The sequence below is a fragment of the Echinops telfairi genome, unplaced genomic scaffold, assembly GCF_000313985.2.
Source record: "Echinops telfairi isolate 266 unplaced genomic scaffold, ASM31398v2 ScPeMD7_7420;HRSCAF=8458, whole genome shotgun sequence".
Taxonomy (NCBI): domain Eukaryota; kingdom Metazoa; phylum Chordata; class Mammalia; order Afrosoricida; family Tenrecidae; genus Echinops; species Echinops telfairi.
This window is the reverse complement of record NW_022111320.1, coordinates 44,733,152-44,755,144: the sequence shown is the minus strand read 5'-3', so window position 1 is coordinate 44,755,144 and position 21,993 is coordinate 44,733,152. Positions and strand designations below refer to the sequence as shown.

The 21,993-nt window shown below is 47.4% G+C and overlaps 1 protein-coding gene and 1 pseudogene across 1 annotated transcript in view; both read right to left on the bottom strand.

Annotated features, from left to right (window-relative positions):
• Window positions 1-2,619: 2,619 nt before the first annotated feature.
• The window catches only part of LOC101656273 (collagen alpha-4(VI) chain-like), a gene marked incomplete at its 3' end in the record, with an annotated part of 122,093 nt that continues 102,719 nt past the window's right edge, over window positions 2,620-21,993 (bottom strand). The window contains exons 29-32 of the mRNA XM_045297695.1: window positions 12,742-12,832; window positions 9,009-9,692; window positions 4,815-4,911; window positions 2,620-2,809 (exon numbers count right to left, since the gene is read on the bottom strand). Coding sequence (XP_045153630.1) covers window positions 2,620-2,809; window positions 4,815-4,911; window positions 9,009-9,692; window positions 12,742-12,832 — 1,062 coding nt within the window. The remainder of the gene's footprint in view (window positions 2,810-4,814; window positions 4,912-9,008; window positions 9,693-12,741; window positions 12,833-21,993) is intronic.
• LOC105978744 lies at window positions 5,533-6,195 on the bottom strand (annotated as a pseudogene).

Here is a 21,993-nt window from a genome sequence, read left to right as displayed (position 1 = left end):
AGCAGGAAGTTTCAGGAGGACAGCACTTGGTCGCTTCTACTTATTTTGAAAACCAAGCAAACACAAACCAAGGGTACCTACTAAACAACAGGGTGTTTGTGGACAAAGGTGCGGACCAACGGCTTCAGGGGGAGCTGGACAGAGCCACGTTTAGAAGTAGAAAGAAAATGTTTTGCGAATGATGATGGCAACAAGTGTACAAATGTGCTTGACACAATGGATGGATGGATGGATGGATCGTGATAAGAGTTGTACGAGCCCCCAATAAAATGATTTAAAAGAGAAAATAAAAAAAGAAGTATGGTGGCAAGAACTGGGGGTGATGGGGGGCTCGTTCCTTGCGTTCTTAGCCTTCAATTGCTTGTCTATGAAGGAGACTGAATTCAATAGCAGCAACCCCTACTTTTCTCTTCGGTTTTGTGGAGCAGGATAGTTTATGTGCCTACCAGTGGTTCTCACCTGCTCAGGAAAATCTTAGGTGAGTCTCACACCCAGAGATGCTGACTGAATTGGTCAGAGGTTCAGCCTGGGCATTGGGAATTTTAAAAGGTTTTCCAGTGATTCTACTGTATAGCTCAAATTGAAAACCACTGCCTTACTGAGATTACCCAAGGATAGCCTAGAAAAAAACATAATAATCAATATGGTAAATTCTGTGCTTAAGGTTTAGCCTAAGGAGGTAGAACATGACTGCTATGGCAGAGCGTACATAATCACACCTCTGCGGGTTTGGTTCCTTTCCAGTGGACATGTTTGCTTTGGAATCAAGAGGGAGCCTGTCGCATCAGCTGCTCACTCGCTCGTTTGCCTCCGGTGCCTATGGGGGGAACACATGAACCCCCTCTGAGGCAGGTATTCAAATTGTTCTCATTTTACAGAAGACTGAGCCACAGAGAGACAAAATAACTTTTTCTTTCTTTTTCTCAAATCATTTTATTGGGGCTCATACAACTCTTAGCACAATCCACACATACGTCAATTGTGTAAAGCACACTTATACATTCGTTGCCCTCATCCTTCTCAAAATATTTGCTTTCCACTTGGGCTCTTGGAATCGGCTCCTCATTTTTCTCTTTTCCCCTCCCTACCCGCTTCCCCCTCCCTCATGAACCCATGATAATGTATAAATTATTATTTTATCATATCTTACACTGCCCGACGTCTCCCTTCACCCACTTTTCTGTTGTCCATTCCCCAGGGAGAAGGTTATATGTAGATCCTTGTGATCGATTCCCCTTTGTATCCACCCCTACCCTCCTGGTATCGCCACTCTCACCACTGGTCCTGAAGGGATCATCTGCCCTGGATTCCCTGTGTTTCCAGTTGCTATCTGCACCACTGTACATCCTCTGGTCTAACCAGGTTTGTAAGGTAGAATTGGGATCATGATGGGGAGGGGGAGCGTTTAAGAACTAGAGGAAAGTCGTGTGTTTCATTGATGCTACACTGCACCCTGAGTGACTCATCTCCCCACTACCCCTCTACAAGGGATGTCCAGTTGTCTACAGATGGGTATTGGGTCCCCATCCCACACTCCCCCTCATTCACAATGATATGATTTTTTGTTCTTCGGTGCTTGATATCTGATACCTTCGACCCCTCATGATCAGGATGGTGTGCTTCTTCCATGTGGGCTTTGTTGCTTCTGGGTTAGAGGGCTGCTTGTTTACCTTCAAGCCTTTAAGAACCCAGATGCTATATCTCTTGAGAGCTGGGCACCATCATCCTTCTTCACCACACTTACTTATGCACATATTTGTCTTCAGCATTTATAAGGGGAAGGCTTGCACACAATGATGGTTTTTGTTCTTTGTGTCTGCTACCTGATCCCTTCAACACCTCGTGGTCATAACTTTTTCAAATAACTGGCTAGCGGCTGATAAAGAAACGTCACACAATTTCTCTCATTTTTAGCACATTTAAAATCTCTGGGCAATTATTTCCCACTGAATCTAAGCAGGACTGACCACCCCACTCACTAGAAACTCTTCCAGTTTTCTCTCCTCTTCCTTTAACGTACTTCAAAGTTAAACTCTTATAATTCTTTGGAACACTTGCACTGTTTTGCTTAATTTATTGATAACATAGATGAGGCCATTGATAACATATAGCAGCACATGTAAGTTACTAATGCTCCAATTGGAAATCACTGCTACCATTGTGATGAATCCAAAATGGTGCGTAAACTTGGTCAGAACCCATGTGGCCACTCATAGATGAAGGAGCCTTTTACAAGAATGCGTTTCCCTCCCGGTCTACAAGAGGACTGCTTCTCCACCTTGAACTACAGAGATTACATAGGACTTGCCTCCAGATACTCCCTGAAATAGCTTCCTACCAGGTCCAGTTTGACAGCCAAGTAAAAGCTAGTCTTTGGATGTTTTAAAAATCCAGTTAGGTTCAGACTTTAATTTATGCATTTGGAAAGCAAATAAAAAGCCACAATTTGCATGTTAACTCTTAGATCAAGACACAGGCTTTATAAAGAAAAAAAAGATTGGGGGGGAGATAAAGATGAAAAGGGTAAATTCAAATTAACAAGCAACTACGGTAATATCTGTAGATTTTACCATCAGTGGTGCCTAAATTTAGTTCTTTTCTTGTTTCTCCTGGCTCTTTTCTTGTTTCTCCTGGCTCTGCTGGTGTTCCTTGTCCAGAATCGTCTTTGCTCTTTTCGTAATAATTGTCAAGTGCTTCTTGTGGAGTCATTGATGTGGCTGGCATGGCTCTGCTTACAAAAGCCTCAGCTGTTTCAAGGGCTTCCAAATCATCAGCCAAGGTGGGCACGTCAGACTGAGGGTTGGACAACCTGCACGGAAGCAATCACGTCAGACTGCAAAACCTCAACACCAGGCCCAGGAGGTTCAATGCCCATGCGATGTTACTGGGCCAAAGGGCCCAGAGCTTTATCATGGCAGCAGCTATTTTCCTAGGTAGATAGAGGCTTTTGGACCAAAATGGCAACTATATCGTTAGCACGGCCAACTTTTGATTTTAAAAAGAAGACCGTGTATTTGTGTGTGTGTGTGTGTGTGTGTGTGTGCTTATATGTTTGTGTTTGCACAAATACATACTTCTATGAAGGGGCTTACAGAAGGCCTGGTGGTGTCGTGGTTATGAATTGGGCTGTTCACTGCAAGGTCAGTGGTTAGAACACACCAGGTGCTGCTACAGAAAAAAACGAGGCTTTCTACTCCTGTAAAGAGTCACACACCGGAAAACTCACAGGGCAGTGCTGCCCTGTCCAGAGGGTCACTGTGAATCAGAATCAACTCAATGGCAGTGAACTTGCTTTTATGAGGGGGCTAGAAAAGGTCATGGGAAAATGGAATGAAATATTCTGAAGACGCTTTGAAGCCACATCATGTGTCATATACAGATGCGAGAGCTTTGGAGGACATGAGATTCTATCCAGCGGCTACTTCGAGAATATGAGACGAGATGCTGGATTCGTGTTATGAAATGGACTTCTTTGTTTTAGCTTTTGTTTTGTTTTTTTGCTTTTATACTCTGAGGTGTTCTAAGGAAGTTTTAAATAATCAAGATGTATTTCTTTTTAACTAAAGAAGAAGGAAAAGATAAAACTGCCCTCAAATTGTCAGACCACTGAGCCTCTCAGCTCCAATGGTTTGGGTGGAGTCAAAGACTGGCATTGTTTGTGAGCTTTCTTTAGGGAGATCTAGGGTCCAGTGGCAGTGTTACTAAGGACAACAGATAGTTCTTCTGTTTACAAAGCTTCCTCCGCCCATCGCCCCGCAATTAAGTGATGGCAGCTCACTGAAGCTGGTGCCAGCCATTGGCGTTATCAGCCCCAACCAGAAAGATGCCCGGGAACCCTCCAGAAATCCCAAAGACGTAAGTACCTGAAAAATCAGCCTTTGGTCTCTTTCTTGCTATTCTGCGTTTGCTCTCTTGCCTCTCAGCCCTGCTCGCTACCTGAAACGCTGGCTCTCTCCCGCTCTGCCTCTCTGCCATGCCTTTCTCTGCTGTTCCTGCCACAGAAGTGGAGGCTGTGGGCACTAGAGCTGTTTAACTCTTCCTCACAAGACACTGTTGCGGTTCGTTAGTGGACATTATTAGCCCTGGTGTTCTCTCTATGTAAGAGCATCTCTGGTGGACTTTATACCTGTTAAGGTAGCTAATTCTCTGGCTTTAGACCAAGAGAAAGCGCTAATCTTTCTTGATCTGGCTAACCTAAGCTCCTTTCACTTCATGTCCTTTGATTTCCTGTTGCCTACAAACTTCACCTCCCTCAATAAATCTATGAATTAAAGGTCTCGCTCTGTCTCTTGTTTCTGAAAGACCTTACAGGAGACAGCCTCCTGCCAAGCCCTAAGGTAATGGCAGGCCTCGCACGCACGTGTTCCAGGTGCCTCCTGCAGGGGACACCAGGGAACAGTTTCTCTTACCCATCTCGGTTTTCACCTGCTGAGTGACCTCTCACAACAGGTGAAAAGGAACGATTTCATGTTTGAGGGTCTCTATGGGTCAGGGCCTTCCGTGGGGCTCTTGTGTGCTGAGTGCAGAAAGAGAAGAAGTTGGGGGAGGGAGGGGTGCCTTGGAGCACACCATTGACTTATTTTCGTCATTGACAGCAAAGCAGATGCCATCGTAATTTTCATGCCGCACCATAGTGTGTTAAGTCAAAGCTTGACAAGCCTGACTTGTACTTTTGAACTGACATGGTAATAAAGTTATGTAAATGATAGGTTTGGAAGAGGGTCCTGTTTCAGGGATGCTACAGGTGCTCTACTCTACAGAGAGGAGGCTGGTTTCCTGCCTGGGACTCGAGTTCAGCTCCGTCGGGAGCCTACCTCTTAATAGGCTGGACGAGGTGCAGCAGAGTATCCCCACGGCTTGGGCCCCCACATTCAACACTGAGCTCTGGGGGTGGATACTGGTTTGTTTCACCTAAAAATAAAACAAGGAAGATATCAAATCCAGAACAAATGAACCCCCAAATATTATCAAACTTACAATAAAATAAGCATAAAATAGACCACCAAACAACCTATTATTCCTTCACCTAAAAACTTTAAGATGCAAAATAAAATGAAGCCCAAGCTAAAGTCAAATTTCAAATAAGACAAATTTTTGAAAAACAAAATAAGAGCATAAAATGTATCATATCCCAATATTTAAGTACTTAAAGTGAAATAAAATCACAAAATAAAACCACAGCAAAAGTGACAACATAACAAAATATTGAAAATGAAATTAGAACAGGCTAGAAAAGCGAGTCCTTCCCTCTTTCTCAAAGAATCCCTAAACCATTAGTCATCCCAACTTTCACCCCCTGCAAAGATCAGAAAACTGACAAGTGTCTGATCTTCCTACCTTTCAAATTAGAGACTCACAATGCTAGGTCAGTACCTCTCTTCTAAGAAGCCTGAGCGACTCCCCACGCCCCCCCTCCCCCCGCTTCTTTCATTTTGGTTCCCCCCTAGGGACAGGGGTGACTTTCATTGGGCAATCTAGTGGGGAGGGCGAGGTGGGGCTGCAGCCTGGTGGGGCTCAGGGCTCGGTCAGGCTCTAGGAGGCCGAGGCCTCTGAGCTGTCCTCACATTAGTGCTCTCTGTGGTCTCGCTGACCCCACTGAGGTCCTTGCTGTCCCCACTACTATCCTGCCGGGAGGCCTCGCCTGCTCAACAGTGGGTTGTTCTTGTTCTCAAGGGCCCCAGCACCACAGGCCTGCCCTTCTCCTTCAGCTCCAGCTGCCGCCTCAGCTCATCCACCATCTGAGTGAGGTCCCGCTTCATGGCGTACGCATCTTCCCCATCTGCGTAGTACTTGGGCTCCACTGCACTGATCTGGAAGTTGAGAGTGTTGGAGTAGAGGTGCGGGGTGGCCCGGTTACTCTTCCTGACGTGCAGAGAGACATGTTCAGCGTTGAAGTTCTCAATCATAGCTAGAGAGACCTGGTTCATCAGCTTCTGCGCCAGGCCAAGGTGACAGTGCGAGCGCTTCACAGCCAGTATTAATGTGTCCATGGGGCACGTCATCTGGGTCCTCCTCCATTTGGGCCAACACATAGCCAACAATCTTCCCATTCTCGTCCTCTGCGATGTAAGAGAGCTGGGGCCAAGAGAGGCCGGGGTAGAAGTAGTACTTTATCTGGTCGATCTCCGGGAGGCACAGCAGGTTGCAGGGCTGCATGTTCATCAGGTCCTTGGGCCTCGCATTGCGGATGTTCATGGCGGTGGCAGGGTTGGGGGGGAGGCTTGGGGGAACAGCGAGTCGTGGGCTCACAGTTGGTGGCCACCACACTTCGATGAGCCACCAGTGCAGCCAGGCGGCCCAGCGGAAACACCACCCCCACCACCCTTCTTTCAATGATGAGAGAGTAGGTTTCCTTCAAGGGCCACAGTGGATGCCATGTAAACCGTGAAACACGAAACTTGTAAACTGAGAAACTAATATCTCCCAGCAGAGAGAGCAAGGAACCCGCATGTGTTACAGTGAGGGTCCCTGACATGAGCTATTGTCGATTATGCATCTGCAGTGCAGACCCAGACAAACTCTGGTAAGGCTTTAGGATAATATGTACCCCTCCTCTCACTCTCCTTTCTCACAATTGGCTAGTCATCGGTTTAGTTTGATGGGAGAAACTGAGAGGCTGGATGAACGTGTAAGTGGCCTAATCTCTACACTGATGGCCATCGGGCTTGGAAGACCAGTTCTCGGTAAAGAAGATCCGCAGTCCCAAGACAGAAATAAAACCTAATATGCATTCTTCAGATAAAAAGAGCTCTCTCCACAACTGCTCTCCTTTAAGATGGTAAGGTAAAGCTGTCTTTTACAGGCACGCGGCTCCTCACTACTTGGCTGAAAGATGCCAGTCTTTAAAACCTTCAAGCTCCATTTGTTCCGGTCATGCTCGGAGCCTCTGTTCCTTGGTTGCCCGGAACTACAGCTAAGTTCAGATACATTCTTCTCCAGGAAGCAGGTTCTTCACATTTAGCCTCTACGAAATGATAAGATGCCTCCTACAAACGCTGGATGTCTGGTGCACCCACCGTTAGAGGATGCTTAACTCTGAAAGCATCCAATGCTAATGTTCAGTATTCTTAAAGCGCAATGGACACCATTGTTCATGCGCCCGCCAGACACGTTCTTCAAGGTGTTTTTCTAAAAGAACTCAGGATATCTCAGCTTCACACTTTGCCCTATCTGTTGAATATGTACCTACTGAAGGCTTGCTTGTCTCACCACTATATATACTCTCTGTGAAATAAACTAGTTCTCTTCCTCTTGAGTCTGACATTGGGATGAGGAGCCCCTGTCTTTTCTAGTCTCCTTAATCATATACGCGGTTCCTAAGGTTTGATGGTGGGGCTGGGCTCCACAGTTTGACTAGTTGTGATTGGAGGTGAAGTTGCTAGGACAGGAGGTAGAGAAGCAGTGTGCCCAAGACATGCCATCACCATCCTTGTCCCTTACCCTCGACTGTTACCTTCATCCAGCCAACCTGGTAGGGGGAAACCCTGGATTCTTGCCGTTTCTCTGTTACTCCCTAATACACTGCCACATGCGCCACAGCTTTAAAATAAATATATCCTATACCCTTGTCTCTTACAGTGATGTTCATGAATGAGCAGCATCAGCATCATGCAGGAGCTTATTAGAAATTCACGATCACCGGCCCCACCTAGACATAACAAGATTCCTAGGGAATCAAGCTCACTCTGAAGTGTGACATGTACTAGGCCAGACCACTGGATAAATAGTGACAACTTAAAAAACCCAAAACAGTTGCTTCTGAGTGAATTTGTTAAGTAGCTAGATAGAGGGACAGGGGTTGTCCCTACCAAGCCTGCGAACGTCCCCACAGAGGAGGTTGTAAGGAAATCAGGCGACCATTAGATCCCTAAGAAGACCCCTAACTGAACATGCATCTATTCAAGGCCCGAGCCAGGTGGGAGGTACACCTGGGTGGTCCAAAGTAGGTCTAGGCTTATGACCTTAACCAGGTGGGCTTAACCCAGCCAATGGGGTCAACCAATACTATCAACCATTCCTCTCCAGCCAGAGGCTTGAAATATCTTGGCTGTGGGAAGGCAGCTCTTGCTCTTTTACCCTGCTCCTGGTCAGTGGCAGGTCAGAGGATGAGGTCTCCCTCCCCGGCACAGGCGCACATGCACCCACTCCAAGCCTCCTTGGGGCCTCGTCCCTCTTGCTCTCTGGTCCCAGCTTGTGCCACAGCCTCTCTGACCCCTGTCCTGCACATGGGGGTGCTCTTTGCCACGTGGTTGTTTATGCCCAGTTGTGAACTTCCACGAGGCTTCCACGCGGCTTGGCACGCTTTCCTGAATTTGGATGTACCCTTCTGAGACTATAAAACCTGAAACTTCTCCCATCCTTCATAAACACCCACTTGAATTACAAAACAGGCTTCAGCGTGGATTCTTTCATCCATGGAAGCCAAGAACCAAGGTGTTAACCACTCCAGAAACCTTACAAATTCTGCCTTGTGGCCCCCCAGGTGTGCCGAATAGAACTGTGCTCTGCAGGGGGGGGTCAGTGGCTGATGTGTCCTGTGGGGAAACTAGGCCTTTCTTGAGAGACACCCATCAGCGGACTCTAACCCCCAATCTTGCAGTTAGCACGCAGCCAGAGAACAGGAAGAGGGTGCACCTCCCCAGGACAAACCGCTACATCTACTATCTGTACAGCATCGGGGCGTTAGGGTCTCCCCACAATTGTATTCGAATGGAAAAGTCGCAAGCAGGAGAGACTAATTCTCATGTCCCTACATCAGAAAATCCACAAGTTCTGTGGAAGGCAGCGGCCTCCGGGGCCACGGGATGAGTTTCAGAACTAGCAACCCGCTGGAGGCCTGACAGTCAGGACAATGACAGGGCAGCTTTTTCAGGACCTGTGGGTGTTCGGCTGAGGCTGCGGGGCGGCACACGGCTCAATTAGGGTGGAGATGCCCTGGGCATCTGCCCAAATACCAAGCTCTCCTCCACCCAGCCCAGCGCCACTCCTTGTTTGCTGGGACCACTTACTAGTTAGAAGGCTGAAAAAGGCCCGTGTGAACCTTCGGGCGTAGGCCACCTCTTGGTCAGAGACTCCCTCCAAGCGCAGCAGGTGCTGCTCGGAGGGGGCGCTGGCCACTCGGTCCAGCTCAGCCAGCTCGAGGGGCCCCACTCCCGGGCCTAAGGCCAACACAAACAGAGCGATGCCCTTGCACTTGGCTTCCAGGGACCAGGTCCTCAGCTTCGCCCGATCCCAGCTGCTGGTCTCGCGGCCCACGATGGCGTAGAGAACCTGGGCTTTCCGCGGCAGCGGGGCTGCCAGGAGCACCTTCTCCAGCGTCCATTCCAGGGCGTGGCCGAGGGCGGGTGCTCCCTGCGGGGGGTGCCCCGCAGCCTCCTGGACAAGCCGCTGCATGGGAGCCCGGTGGCCATGGGACATCAGGTGGAAGCTCTCTGTCACGGGAGGGCGGCCCCCACCAGGCCCGAAGCCAGGCGTCGTGTGCACCACCAGCGACGCGCGCGCCCCGTGGCGGGACACAGCTGGCTGCGCGGCCACTTCCAGGTCGTCCAGCACGGCGGCCACCAGGTTCAAGGAGGCGCGGTAGACGTCTGCGCTGGTCCCCTGGGAGCCATCCACCAAGAACGCCACGTCCACGTCCACCGCCAAAGGCCCCGGCGCGCCGTGCTCACAGTCCGGCTGGGGTCGGCACTTGTCTGGGGAGGAAGCACAGAGAGGCTGGGGTTAGCCCACTCCTCTTTCCTATCCATCCCCTCTCGGGACAGCTGCAATGGAAGGCGGCCTGGCCCTGTTGTGGGCCGCCAAACCCAGGGCCAACGTCAATACATGCCCATGGAGACTTTCAAATTCCACAGTCACTTAAATGTTTTTCACCACTCGACCCCCCAGACCTCCTCAATTGCTAGTGCGCTTCCACTCAGCAGAAAGGGGGTTGTAGATGGATGCTTTATTAAGTGGATACATCAACAACAGTGAGTGCTCACTCCTGCTGGACTTGGAAGTGACCTTAGGGACACACAAAGCTGCCATTTGTATCGGTCAAAGAAGGATGAGATGAAATTTAGCCCTTCCTTCCATCATCCCCACAGGTAACAAACCCCTACAGCCTCTGCAGGGCTTCTGAGGCCCGCACCAAGAACCGGTGGCATTTCCATCGCATTACGGCTGCGGCACAGAGCCTGGTAGTGTTTCAACGCACCGCTCCTTCCAAAAGGGAACGGTCCTTCGGTGCCCTGTCAGGTGTATTTGGCATGCTGACAAAGCTGCACCGATTTCGCTTTGAATTAGCTAGCATTCTCTTCCTTTTTAATTCGCTGTGTTTCATGATGCATTTAAAGCATGATTCTGCGGAGGTTGTACATTTAAACCCAGATGCCAAAGATGGACTATATAGATGTATGTATAGAAATATATGCATGTTGTTGTTTGGTACCGTCCAGTTGGTCCCGACGCATACCAACCCTATGCACAGCAACATGAAACACTGCCTGGTCCTGCATCATCCCCATCATGGTTCTTAAGTTTGGACACATTGTGGCAGCCACTGTGTCAATCCATTTGTCAAGGGTCTTCTCCCCCCCACCCCCCACCCCCCACCCCTGCTGCCCCTCTACCAAATATGATGTCCTTTTCCAGGGACTGGTCTGTCCTAACAACATGTCACATATTGCAGCTGACTCCCTGATTCAAAATCTACCTTGTGTTACAGAGGTTTCTGGGTAGCATAAATGGTTTGCATTAGGCTACCTTGGGCAAATTACTTAGACTTCCCAGCGTGTCAGTTTCCTCATCTCTAGGGTGGAGATACGCTGATAGCGATTGTATCTATCTTATGAGGTGTTTGTGAGGTTTCGATGAAAAAAGTTAATACATTTACATGTTTGACCCAATGCCTGTGCATTAGTAGTCAGAGCTCAGTAAACAACAAGAGAAGAAGCTGATGTTTGGACAAATGACGTGTCAAAGGAGATGTTGGGTGAGAAAGCTGTGAATTACACAAATAGCAATTACTATATGAGGAGGAGGGCAGCATCAGGATTGGAGGAAGGCTTATTAACAACCTGAGAAATGCAGATGACCCAGCCTTGCTTGCTGAAAGGGAGGAGGACGTGAAGCACTTGCTGATGAAGATCCAGGATGGCAGCCTCCTGTATGGATTACGGCTCCATATCAAAAAGACCAAAACCCTAACAAGTGGACCAATAAATAACCTCATGATCAATGAAGAAAAGGCTGAAGCTGTCAAGGATTTTTGTCTTACGTGGACCCACAATCAATGTTCATGGAAGCAGCAGTCAAGAGATCAAAAGATACGTGGCATTAGATCAATCTGCTGCATAAGACCTCTGCAGTGTATTGAAAAGGAAATGGGTTACTTTGAGGACTAAGGTGCGCCTGACCCGAGCCGTGGTATTTTCAATTGTGCAAGGAGGACATGGAATAAGGAAGACCAAAAAATAATCCATGCATTTGAATTGTGGTGCTGGAGAAGAATGTGGAAAGTGCTGTGGACTGCTCAAAGGACAAAGCTGTCTTGGAAGAAGTATGGCCAGCGTACTGCTCCTTAGAGGCATGGGTAGAGAGACTCCATCTCACTTACTTTGGACATGTTGTCAGGAGAGACCAGTCCCCGGAGAAAGGCATCATGCTAGATTAAGTAGAGGGGCAGGGGAAAAGAGGAAGGCTCTCACTGCAATGAACGGAAGGCCCTGAACTGTGGCTGCAGCAAGGGGCTCAAGCGTAGGGACAATGGTGAGATTGGCACTGGACAAAGCCGTGTTTCATTCTGTTGTAATCGACTCGATGGCACCTAGCAGCAATGTAGGAGTTGGAATCGACTCCATGCAGTGAGTGAGTTTTTTGAGTTGTATACTGCATTTGGCCACATTCACAGATCCAATGCATGGCAGCGGTAAGCCTCAGTGCGCCTCAAGTAGAATCCCAAAACCAAGCCACTGTCACTGAGTCGATTCTGACTCATAGGGACCCTGCAGAGGGTTTCTGGGTTGCAAATCTTTAGGGACAGACAGCCTCATCTTGCTCTCAAGATGCAGCTGATAGGTTTGAACCACTGACTTTATGGTTAAGGGCTCAGTGCCTAATCCAGAGTTCTACCAGGCCTCCTTGAATCAGGTAGAGGGAGAATTAAAACCCCTTTCGACTTCACCTTCTGGCTTACTCAGGCCCTGGGGATTTCTTTGGGAAGCTCTCTAGGGCAGAGGATAGGGTGAGCTATGGAATAAAACGATAGCAGCTAGGAACCAGGGCACCAAGGCACATGGGTGTCTTGGCAATATTCCTCTGCCAGTCAATGATAATTCCAGGCCCAGAGCCCAGGACTCCTGCCTCTTAGCTGAATGCTCTGCCCTGCACACAAAGGTGTTCAGAAGCAGCAGCCACAAGCACTGGCATCTACGAAAGCTTGGCTGGACAGGTGATGAGTAGAGCCGTTGAGAACTAAGATGATAAGAAGGGGTGGGAGCTGTAGGGCACTAACAGACACATCCCCCACCCAAAGGCTGTGGCTGAGGTCATCACATGGGCATGCAGTTTCTGGGGTTCTCAAGCCAATTCTGAATTTCTAAGAGAAACTGGAAAACCTAAATTTCAAATGGAATTCCCAGATGTTAAAAGTGCGCATGCCAAGCAAATACGGCATCTAACGGCAGACTTGGCCTGTGACTATGAATTGATTCACCGTGTCCTCAAGGTGCTGGTTTGGTCAGAAACACTACTCAAGCTTACCGTGGCAGAGAATGCACCGGGCCACATGCTCCACGTCCTGCTGCCTCTCCGTCTCCCAGACGAACAGGTGAAATCTGTTGGTCGCATCCATCTAATCCAAACACACAAATGGTCGAATCATACATGCGTCCATACTTTGGCATTACATATGATAGTTCTTCGGTCTTTAGATCTTCCCCAGTTCTGAACTGGAAATTGGACTATCATTGGAATGGATGTATGAGTTGTGGGTCCTCTGACTCCCAGTGTGTGTAAAACTCAGCCAATGGCATGAGTGGAGGGTAGAAGGGGTAGGAGGGAAGAGGCAAAGTTTCATCCCATATTAACTCTGTGTGACTTTACTAGCCGGTCACTGTATACAAATGTGATGTGACAGGAGCTAGACCCACCAACAGGCAGGTCCATAAAAGGAGGTGGCTTCATAGTTCAGGTGCTGTCTGAGTGGAAAGATGAACACCGTAAGGGATGACCCTCCATGGTATTCCTGGTGCCAAGAGCCAATACACATCACAGCCAGAGGACAAGAATGAGGAGCCAGCAGGATGGATTTTAGTGGAAATGGCAACCCTGTTTATCACCTCCCTTTAAATGACTTCAAATTACATTTAGTTAATAACTGTCTTCAAGGTTTAAAAGGAAAATATTAAATAATAATAGATCTGGCAACGGGTATCATGCATCAAACTGATTACATGACAAATCATTCTCTCTTCCTTCCAGGGACACATGCCCCAGTCTCCCTGGCACTTAGGTGAGACCATGTGACTGGGATCTGGTCTTTTGAAGTGCTATATACCATTTCCAGTGCATTGACTATACTTCACTGACTTTCTTCGCTAGTCGACCAGGCAGATGTAGAAGATTTAGACAACAGTCTTGAAGCCTTAGAGCATGATGAGCCACTGACAGAAGGAGCCTGCGTCCTTCAATGGCTACATGCCTCAAAGCATCACCTCCTGACACACACGAACCAAGGACCTGCATTCACCCATGACAGACTGTGGAAAGAAACCCTTCGTGCAATGGTTCTCAACCTTCCTAATGCCGCGACCCTTTCATACAGTTCCTCACGCGGTGGTGATCCCCAACCATAAAATTATTTTCGTTGCTCCTTCATAACTGTAAGTTTGCTACTGTTACGAATCATAATGTAAATATCTGATATGCAGGATGTGTTAGGCGACCCATGTGATAGGGTCATTGGGCCCCAAAGGGGTTGCAACCCACAGGTTGAAAACTGCTGCCGTAGTGTGTTAAGCCACCGATGTTTGGGGACAACCAACCTACCTCCATTAGAACTATTTCCAGGATTTCTTCGACATGCTGACACTAGGAATGCTTTCAAATGATTTCTCCCAGATTTCAAGGTGTGGTTTCCAAAGACACATCTAAGCTCAGTCATGTCCATCTTTTGCCTGTATTCTGTCAATCACATAGGGGAGGGTGCCACTAAGGGTCAGCTCCGCCTCCTCCATTATCTGTATGGCCAGCAGCAAGCTGACTCGGTGTCAGGTGCTGGGGACAGGAAGATGTCGTGCTAGCCCTCAGAGGGACTGCGGTCGAGGGTAACATGTCCTCATCACAGAGCCCTCCACGCTTCTCTTTGTTTGATCTGCAGCATCCTCCAGACTTTGTCTCTCAGCGTGAGATACTTGAAGAAAAATGCTTCCTGAGAAAAGACATCTAAAGAGCTGAATATTCGCTGGTGCTGATGTTGCAGGACACCCGTGGGGTCATTCCTAACTCTTGAGAGAGGAGAGGCAAAACGCATCCTCTTTTGCGCTGCATAGGGCAGCGGTTCTCAACCTGTGGGTCGCGACCCCTTGGGGGTGTCAAACGACCCTTTCACAGGGGTCGTCCGATTCATCACAGTAGCAAAATGACAGTGATGAAGTACCAACGACAATAAGTTTATGGTTGGGGGGGTCACCACCCCATAAGGAACTGTATGAAAGGGTCGCGGCAGTAGGAAGGTTGAGAACCCCTGGCATATGGCAACAGCAGCCTTAAATGATATACACTCTTCTTTCCTGAGTTCAAAATCCAAAGCCCCCAGATTGACTCTACAGCTGCAACACAGAAATCTTAGCAAGCCCTCTAGTGACAGGAAGATGACATGGTCACAACTTGGAAGCGTTTAAAACTAACGTGGAAGTACAAACAATTGGCGTTCCAGGGACATGGAACGCTGTGGGTGTGTTTTGGAAACCCAAGAAAAGGGGACTTTACTTCAGGGCTCCAAAGGGAGCGAGGGGAGCTGCTGGTGATAATGCCATCTGGCACGGCCCTTTGGGAAAATTAGCAGGATATTTAATTGGCCAAGAAGCAGGAAAGGGCCTTCCAGGGTGGAGGAACATCCAAAGTGGATAATGGCGTCTCTAGGCTTCTGGTCCGTGCCTCCACCCTACTCAGATCGGAGGACCCCCCACCTCTGGTGTGTGGCTACAAAGCACATCTGGAACCCTGAACGCCTTACTAGATCGGGAAGCTGACATGGAGAGAGAACGCAGCGCTGCCAGGATTCGCCTTTGAAATCTACTCCACATGGCCATCAGATTTGGGTAACTGGCCAAACCAAACGGCCTCAATCAGTGAGGACTGCAGAAAATTGTGTAGGCAGGGATCTGACAAATTGTCAGCTTTGCTGGAAATCCCCGAGTCAAATTAAGATCCGTGGTAATGTGCTAGGAGATAGATATGGAGAAACTGAGACAGCTCTAAATAACAGCCAGCCAGTTACTGTCAATTGAGTCTGACACATGGCAATCCCATGTGTGTCGGAGCAGATCTGGGCTCCACGGGGTTTTTGGTGGCTTATGTTGCAGAAGTAGGTCCCCATGGCTTTCTCCGGGCACTTCAAGGAGCTAAGCGCCTTCTAATGGGCAATACCCTGAAACCCTCTGGGCCTCGGTGACAGAAACTAGTAAATGAGTTTGAGGGGAGGAGTCCTTGCCACGAAGGTTTCTTTCTGGTCAAACACAGCCACCCAATTCTTCCCTAACAGTGTCCTGTGGTTGCTTCTGACTCAAGACACTCTGTCATCTTTTCTTGGGGGACCAGCTCAGAACATGTAACACTTGGGTCTGTTGTTCTGCTCGCCAAATTCAGCGGAATTTAAGTAACTCGAGGACATGCATCTTTGAAAACAAATGTTTCTTAGGAACAAGACTTTTTACTCGTGTTTAAAATTGTGACTGTTCTTTAGAAATAGTAATTTAATAAAAAAGAACCGGGGGAATAAGCACACAGAAACCCAGTGGCTGTCCCCAAGGAACCTCTGATTCAACTTACATCCCCCTACAGTGTGTTGCTAGTAATGATGATCTAATTACTTTGGCCTTGCCAGAGCGGTCTTTGTCACCAAAAAGGCAGATGAGAGGATTCCTGGGAAAGCTCCGACCAGGAGATAAGGTGGAAGAGTCAATTGGCTTTATGGTTCCTAAAGCAGATTCCCATCAACACCAGACAGGAAGGAAACCTCAAAAGCGTCTTACACACAAACCAAATAGCCGGCCGCTTCAATGATTCCCCCAGCTTCATCCCGGGCTCCCCAGCTGTGGTTTGTCAGGACCAGGCATATCTTGAGTCTTTGGGGAAGTAGGCAGTGCAGGGTAGGAGTTCGCATGAATATCTTCTTTTGGTTGAGTGGACAGGAAGGCATTTTTTTCAAGAGTTATAGGGCAAGCCTTAGAAGACGCCGTGAACAACATTAAAGCGCTCCCTGTGAATCCCTGGTGGTGAGAGACCCACTGAAAGCATTTCTGAACGTGCAAATCTTTGCAGGAACAAACAACTTCATCTTCCTTCCGCAGAATGGGCGGTGGTTTAGGACCCCTGTGGTGAGCAGTCCGTTGCTTACCCGGTAGCTCCGCCAGAGCTCCTTGGGGAGCCCCATGGGTTAGAGGGCATGCTCGCGCTATTGAACTAAGCTGTCAGAAGCCATAGGGCAATATTCCTTTCTGGGATTGAATTGAGGGAGGCAGTTGGCTTGAAAAGAGGGGAGGAAAGGGAAGCGAGAAAGTGCTAGGGAGGAAGTTTTGTCTTGGATGAAGAAAAAGTTAACTGGACCCTGAGGAGGAAGAGTTAGAAAAGTCCTGGCTTCAAGTTAAGGTCAAACATTGGGGAACAGGGAGGAACACTGGAAAAAGCAGGACAAAGAGACTGAAGGTGGGAGTCATCATATAACCTGTGACTGACCCATGAACTTGAGTCCAGTTTGGACTCCGCCGGTTAACAGGGTTCCTCCAAACTCCCATGAGACACCAGGGGTCCACATTGGGTGAAGGGTGCTGAGTGGTAGAGTAGCTTTAGAACCTAGCTTTCTTGTTATTAATTGCTACTGAATGATTAACAACTCCTGGACAGTTAGTCCCACTAGGAGCACATGGGGTGCCCTGAGAACTACTCAGATCAGAGTGCAAATTCTAGAACTAAGGAGTTCACCTTTGACCTTCACTTACCTAATCTGGAATGTAGATGTGAGGATTAAAGCAACCCTTTCTCAAACGTACACACATCTGCAAATCACCTGAGACTCTTATTAAGAATGCTTATTCTGATTGATTACCTCTAGGGTGACGCTTGAACTAAGGTGACAATTTTCACAAGCTTCTGGGTGATGCTGACGCTGTCAGTCTCTGGACAGCAGCATTTGTAGTGAGGAGTTAAACTGATAAGTCATGAAAGCCCATCGCTTGGGGTCTGGAACTGCAAACACGCTCACTAAATAGACCAAAACCCAAAACCCACTGTCACCCAGTGAAGACTGACTCATTGTGACACCCTGCGAGTTTCTAAAACTCTAATTGTTTACAGGAGTAGGAAGCTCAGTCTTTCTCCCAAGGAGCTGCTGGTAGTTTTGAACTGTCAACCATGCTGTTCACAGCCCAATGCATAACCACTACACCACCAAGGGCTTCACATTAAGTAGAAACCATTTAATTTAAAAAATAATTACCAGGCATTTCTAAAGACCTTGAGAAAGTGCTAATAATAATGACCTACATCAAATATACTCTTAGAAGGTATCAGCTGTCCCCTTAGCCACTGTCTCCTATTTTTCATAACACACCTGTAAATTTAATCCACATCCCACAGGAGAAAAATTGAGGGTCCCATGCTAAATAATGTGGCCAGATTACATATGCACAAAGGTAAGGTTTGAAGCGTCATCTGACTCATCCTGTGCCTGCGTTTCCGTCCTGGCCATGGGAGTTGGCAATCACTGGAGAACCCAGCAGGGGCTCATCATCAGAGTAGCGTATCCACAGCCTCTGTCAGGGCCTCTCTGGAGATGTTCCAGAATGCCAATATTTCCTTTCACAATGAACGGCCTCTTACAACTTCCCTAAATTCTAAAATTACTCTAAAAAAAACACAGAAAAACACGCATTGCCATCAAGTCAATGCCGACTCACAGTGACTTTATAGAACAGGGTAGAACTGCCCCTGTGAGTTCCCAAGACTGTAACTGTTTACAGGAGTAGAAAGCCCGTCTTTCTCCAGAGGAGCAGGCTGGAGGTTTCCAACTGCTGACCTTGAGGTTTCCAACTGCTGATCTTGAAGATCAAGGCCAAATTGTAACCACTACACCTCCGGGACTTCCTCTAGAATAAAAAGCTACTCCCAAAATGTTTTTAGCCTTCTTGGTTTTGTTTTGCTTTGTGTTTACATTCTCAAGCTGATTCCCATCATCCAGTTGGCCTTACTTGATATAGGAAATATTTCACTCTTTGGATTTTCCTTTTTTTTTTTTTCTTTACATACAAGAGTAGAAACAGGACTAGCTCATAGGCATGCCTCCGCGCTGTTACAAAGATTTAATGAGTTCATATATGGCCAGCCCTCAGAACTTCTGGAAGCTTTTTAATGCCTGGACTTGATTTCTGAGCTCAGAGTTCTGTTGATGACGGGAAGTGTAGCTCTTGAACAAATTATTTAACTCCTCCGTGTCTCTGTATTCTCCTCTGTAAATGGAGCATATCACGGTCCTTGTCTCATTGGGTGGTTATGGACATTAAATGAATCAGTAAGTGGGAATATTTTGAATAGTGCTAGATCAATAAACATGAGCTTTTCTTCCTCGGTATTATTTCAAGGGAACACGTGGCAGGCTATTTCATAAAGAAAAATGAAATTTGAAACCCAGCACCAAAAACTGCATTTCCCTGTTAATCTTTTTCTGTTTAAAAAAACACTTCGGTAAAGAGATAAGGTGGGCTATTGAAGTCACGTGTTGAGGCACAAGGCAGTGAGGCAGTTCGTCAACAGTGAGCTTAGTCGGATCGCTGTAGTGCAGGTTATTCAGGGTTGCGATAACACAATGGATGACATGAAAAAACTCTGCCACGTGCACTGTGCCTCCGGGTGAGCTTACATGAACGGAGAAGCTGGGGCATCTGTTTATGGAGTCATTTTCAATGGCACCACAACCGTTGCTCCTGAAGAAGCAATGACTGTTGTTCTGAAAAGTCAAATCGCACAGAGGTGAAAAGCAAAAGCGCCACTGATGTCAACGGGGGTCTTCTGGCTGAAGACAGACCTCGAGCACTCACTCCCGGAAGGGAATTCCCCGAGGATAGAGCACAAGGACCAGAGGTGAAAGGCTGCAACCCTTTCAGTTCTCGGGAAATACTGCTGTTGCGGGGAGTGACCGTTTATAATTTCTCTCCTCGCCAATGTCATCATAAATGAGGCCATTCATGACTCTTGATCCTGCAAGTGTCATTTAACATCCTTCCTAAAATGTTAGGTTTAAAAGGTATGCCCCAGCATCCTGGGGCCAAAAAATGTCCAAGAAATGACAAGGAAAGCAGAGGGAAAGGAAAGGAAAGCAGAGGGAAATAAGAGAACCAAAGGCCAAGTATACTCAAGCTGACAAGTTCGTCTCACCTACCATCATCTCCCTTCTGCGGGACCCAAAGTAACAAGGATAGCAAGAACATGTGACACAGTCTGTCTGCCCGTGACTCCCTGTCAGAGAGGGGTGACGATGAACAGGAGAATGCGATGTAACTTTATCCCAGAAGTCCCTGAGTGGTTAACATGTCCTGCTACTAACAGAAAGGTTGTGGGTTTGAATCCATCCAGAGGTCCCTCAGCAAAAGGTCTGGTGACCTTGTGAGAAATCAGGCACGTAAAACCCTATGGAGCCCAGTTCTACACGGACACACTAGGGGTCGCCTTGAGTCAGCGGTGACTCAGAAGCAACTGGTTACTGGTCATTTTACCTTGATACCTATCTTCAAAGGTAAGAAAAAGACTTTCTCGAGAAGGAGATATCTTGATCCTTACACTTGGAAGGAAACCTAGGTCACCTCTGGCTGTGAACCTCTCACCATTTTAGTGCTGAGGGAAATGAGACCCAGAAAGGTGAAGAGACCCAGAGAAGACTCCTCCTGCATGGGGAAAGGGCCTAAGCCCCAAACCATGACCCTAGCTTAAACTGTTATCTGCTTATACTGCTGCTATTGAATTGGTTTTGCCTCATGGAGGCCTGACGTGTCTACATAGTCGAGCTGCTCTGTGGGGTGGTCTTGCTGTAATCTAATCGACAAAGGTAGGTCGCCAGGACTTTCTTCCGTGGTGCCTCTGGGTTATGTTAGTCAATGAACAAAAACTGTTTGGGCCACCCAAGGATCTCCTTGTTCTACTTTGATCAATCATATCAAAGGTTACATTTGGGTGACACATGGGGAAAAGATGACGCTTTCTACTACTATAAAGATTTACAGTCTCAGGAACTCACAGAGGCAAGTCTACCCTGTCCTGTAAGGGTCGCTATGAATTGGAACAGACTCAACAACAGTAAGTTTCTTTGGGTTTTTTCAAGGAGTGGTTGAGAGCTGCCCACTCCCACTTACCTCTGTTTGGGCATCCTGCTAGGCAAGGGTCAACAGTGAGCTTAGTCTGAATGTTGTAATGCAGGTGAACAAAGAGCTCTCCTTCTGCATTTTAACATTGTTTCTAAACCTCTAAGATATTCTGTTCATTCCACCGATGGCTTTCAAGCTGTCATCATTTTAACCATTGATTCTTGGAAGTACACTCAGAGCAGAGTCAACAAAATCCCTCACCTCCCCTTCCGCTGCACACACCTGCTTTCAGTGAAAAGGAAAAGGTCCGGCACAGATGGACCCATTAGCTATTAGGCCGAACATTATCACAGCTTCCATTTCTGCAGGTCACATCAGTTGACCATTGGCAGTGTCACATGGTTCAACTTCGCATTAAGGAACAACCTGGAATCTCTTAAGAATCACCCTTCGTCTTATAAACCATCCCACACATTCCATGAGAATATCTCAATTAGAAAAGTAAATCTGGAGAGTAGATGATTAAATAAATCTGTGGTACACTGGCCACATCCACAGAGGACTTCTGCCTCCAATCCTTCACCTATCCCCTCCCACATAGCTTGATCCTTTTCATCGTTTCCCAGGCAGTGTCTGGCAGGACGGACTACAGCAGAGCCACAAAAGAAGAACGACCAATGGACACCACACGAATGAGCAAGGAGCACTGATACGGAAGTGAAAAGGAAGGAGCAAAAGAGAACACGCCCTTTGGACCCAGATCTGAGGGTGATAAAGTCAGAAGAGTGGTTTCCCGGGAGTGTCTGGTTTGGAAAGGGACATGAGGACACGGTACAAAATCCTGGGAATCTCCGAGCTCTGGGATCATGTCTTAGCCCTAGGAGTGTACACATATATAGGAATGCATTCACTGGAAACTTCCCTAAGGGAACCAGGCTTTTATCTGAAACACGCTCATTGCAGATTAAAGGAAGGGAATGACTCCTTTGGATTTAAATCCGAAACACCCCTCGTGTGAGAAGAAGCAAGGTCATGGATCTGGAAGTCAGTGGACTTCAAATCTCTTGCCTTTGAGGTTGCTGAATAATTCACAACTTGAAACTGCCATGCTTTCTTTGCTCTTTGTGACGTGCCTTGGTCTTGCAGAAATTGTTTTGCCTGTTGAAACATTTGCCTCGTATCTAACTTTCATTGCTTTCTTAAATAGTGCCCGGTTACTTAAGTTTTTAATTTGTACAAATGAACAGCTGGTGTTTTTTAGTTTAAAAAGCTTTCCAAAATATCTATATTTATTTTTTCTCAGTAGTGCTTTAAAATTTATGGGTTAAATTGATGAGACTATTATTAGAATTGCCAAATGCCTCATGGAGATAAGTTATTTCTCAACAAGCTGATAATGCTGTCTCTAAAGTGGACCAGGGATATACCTATATAAACT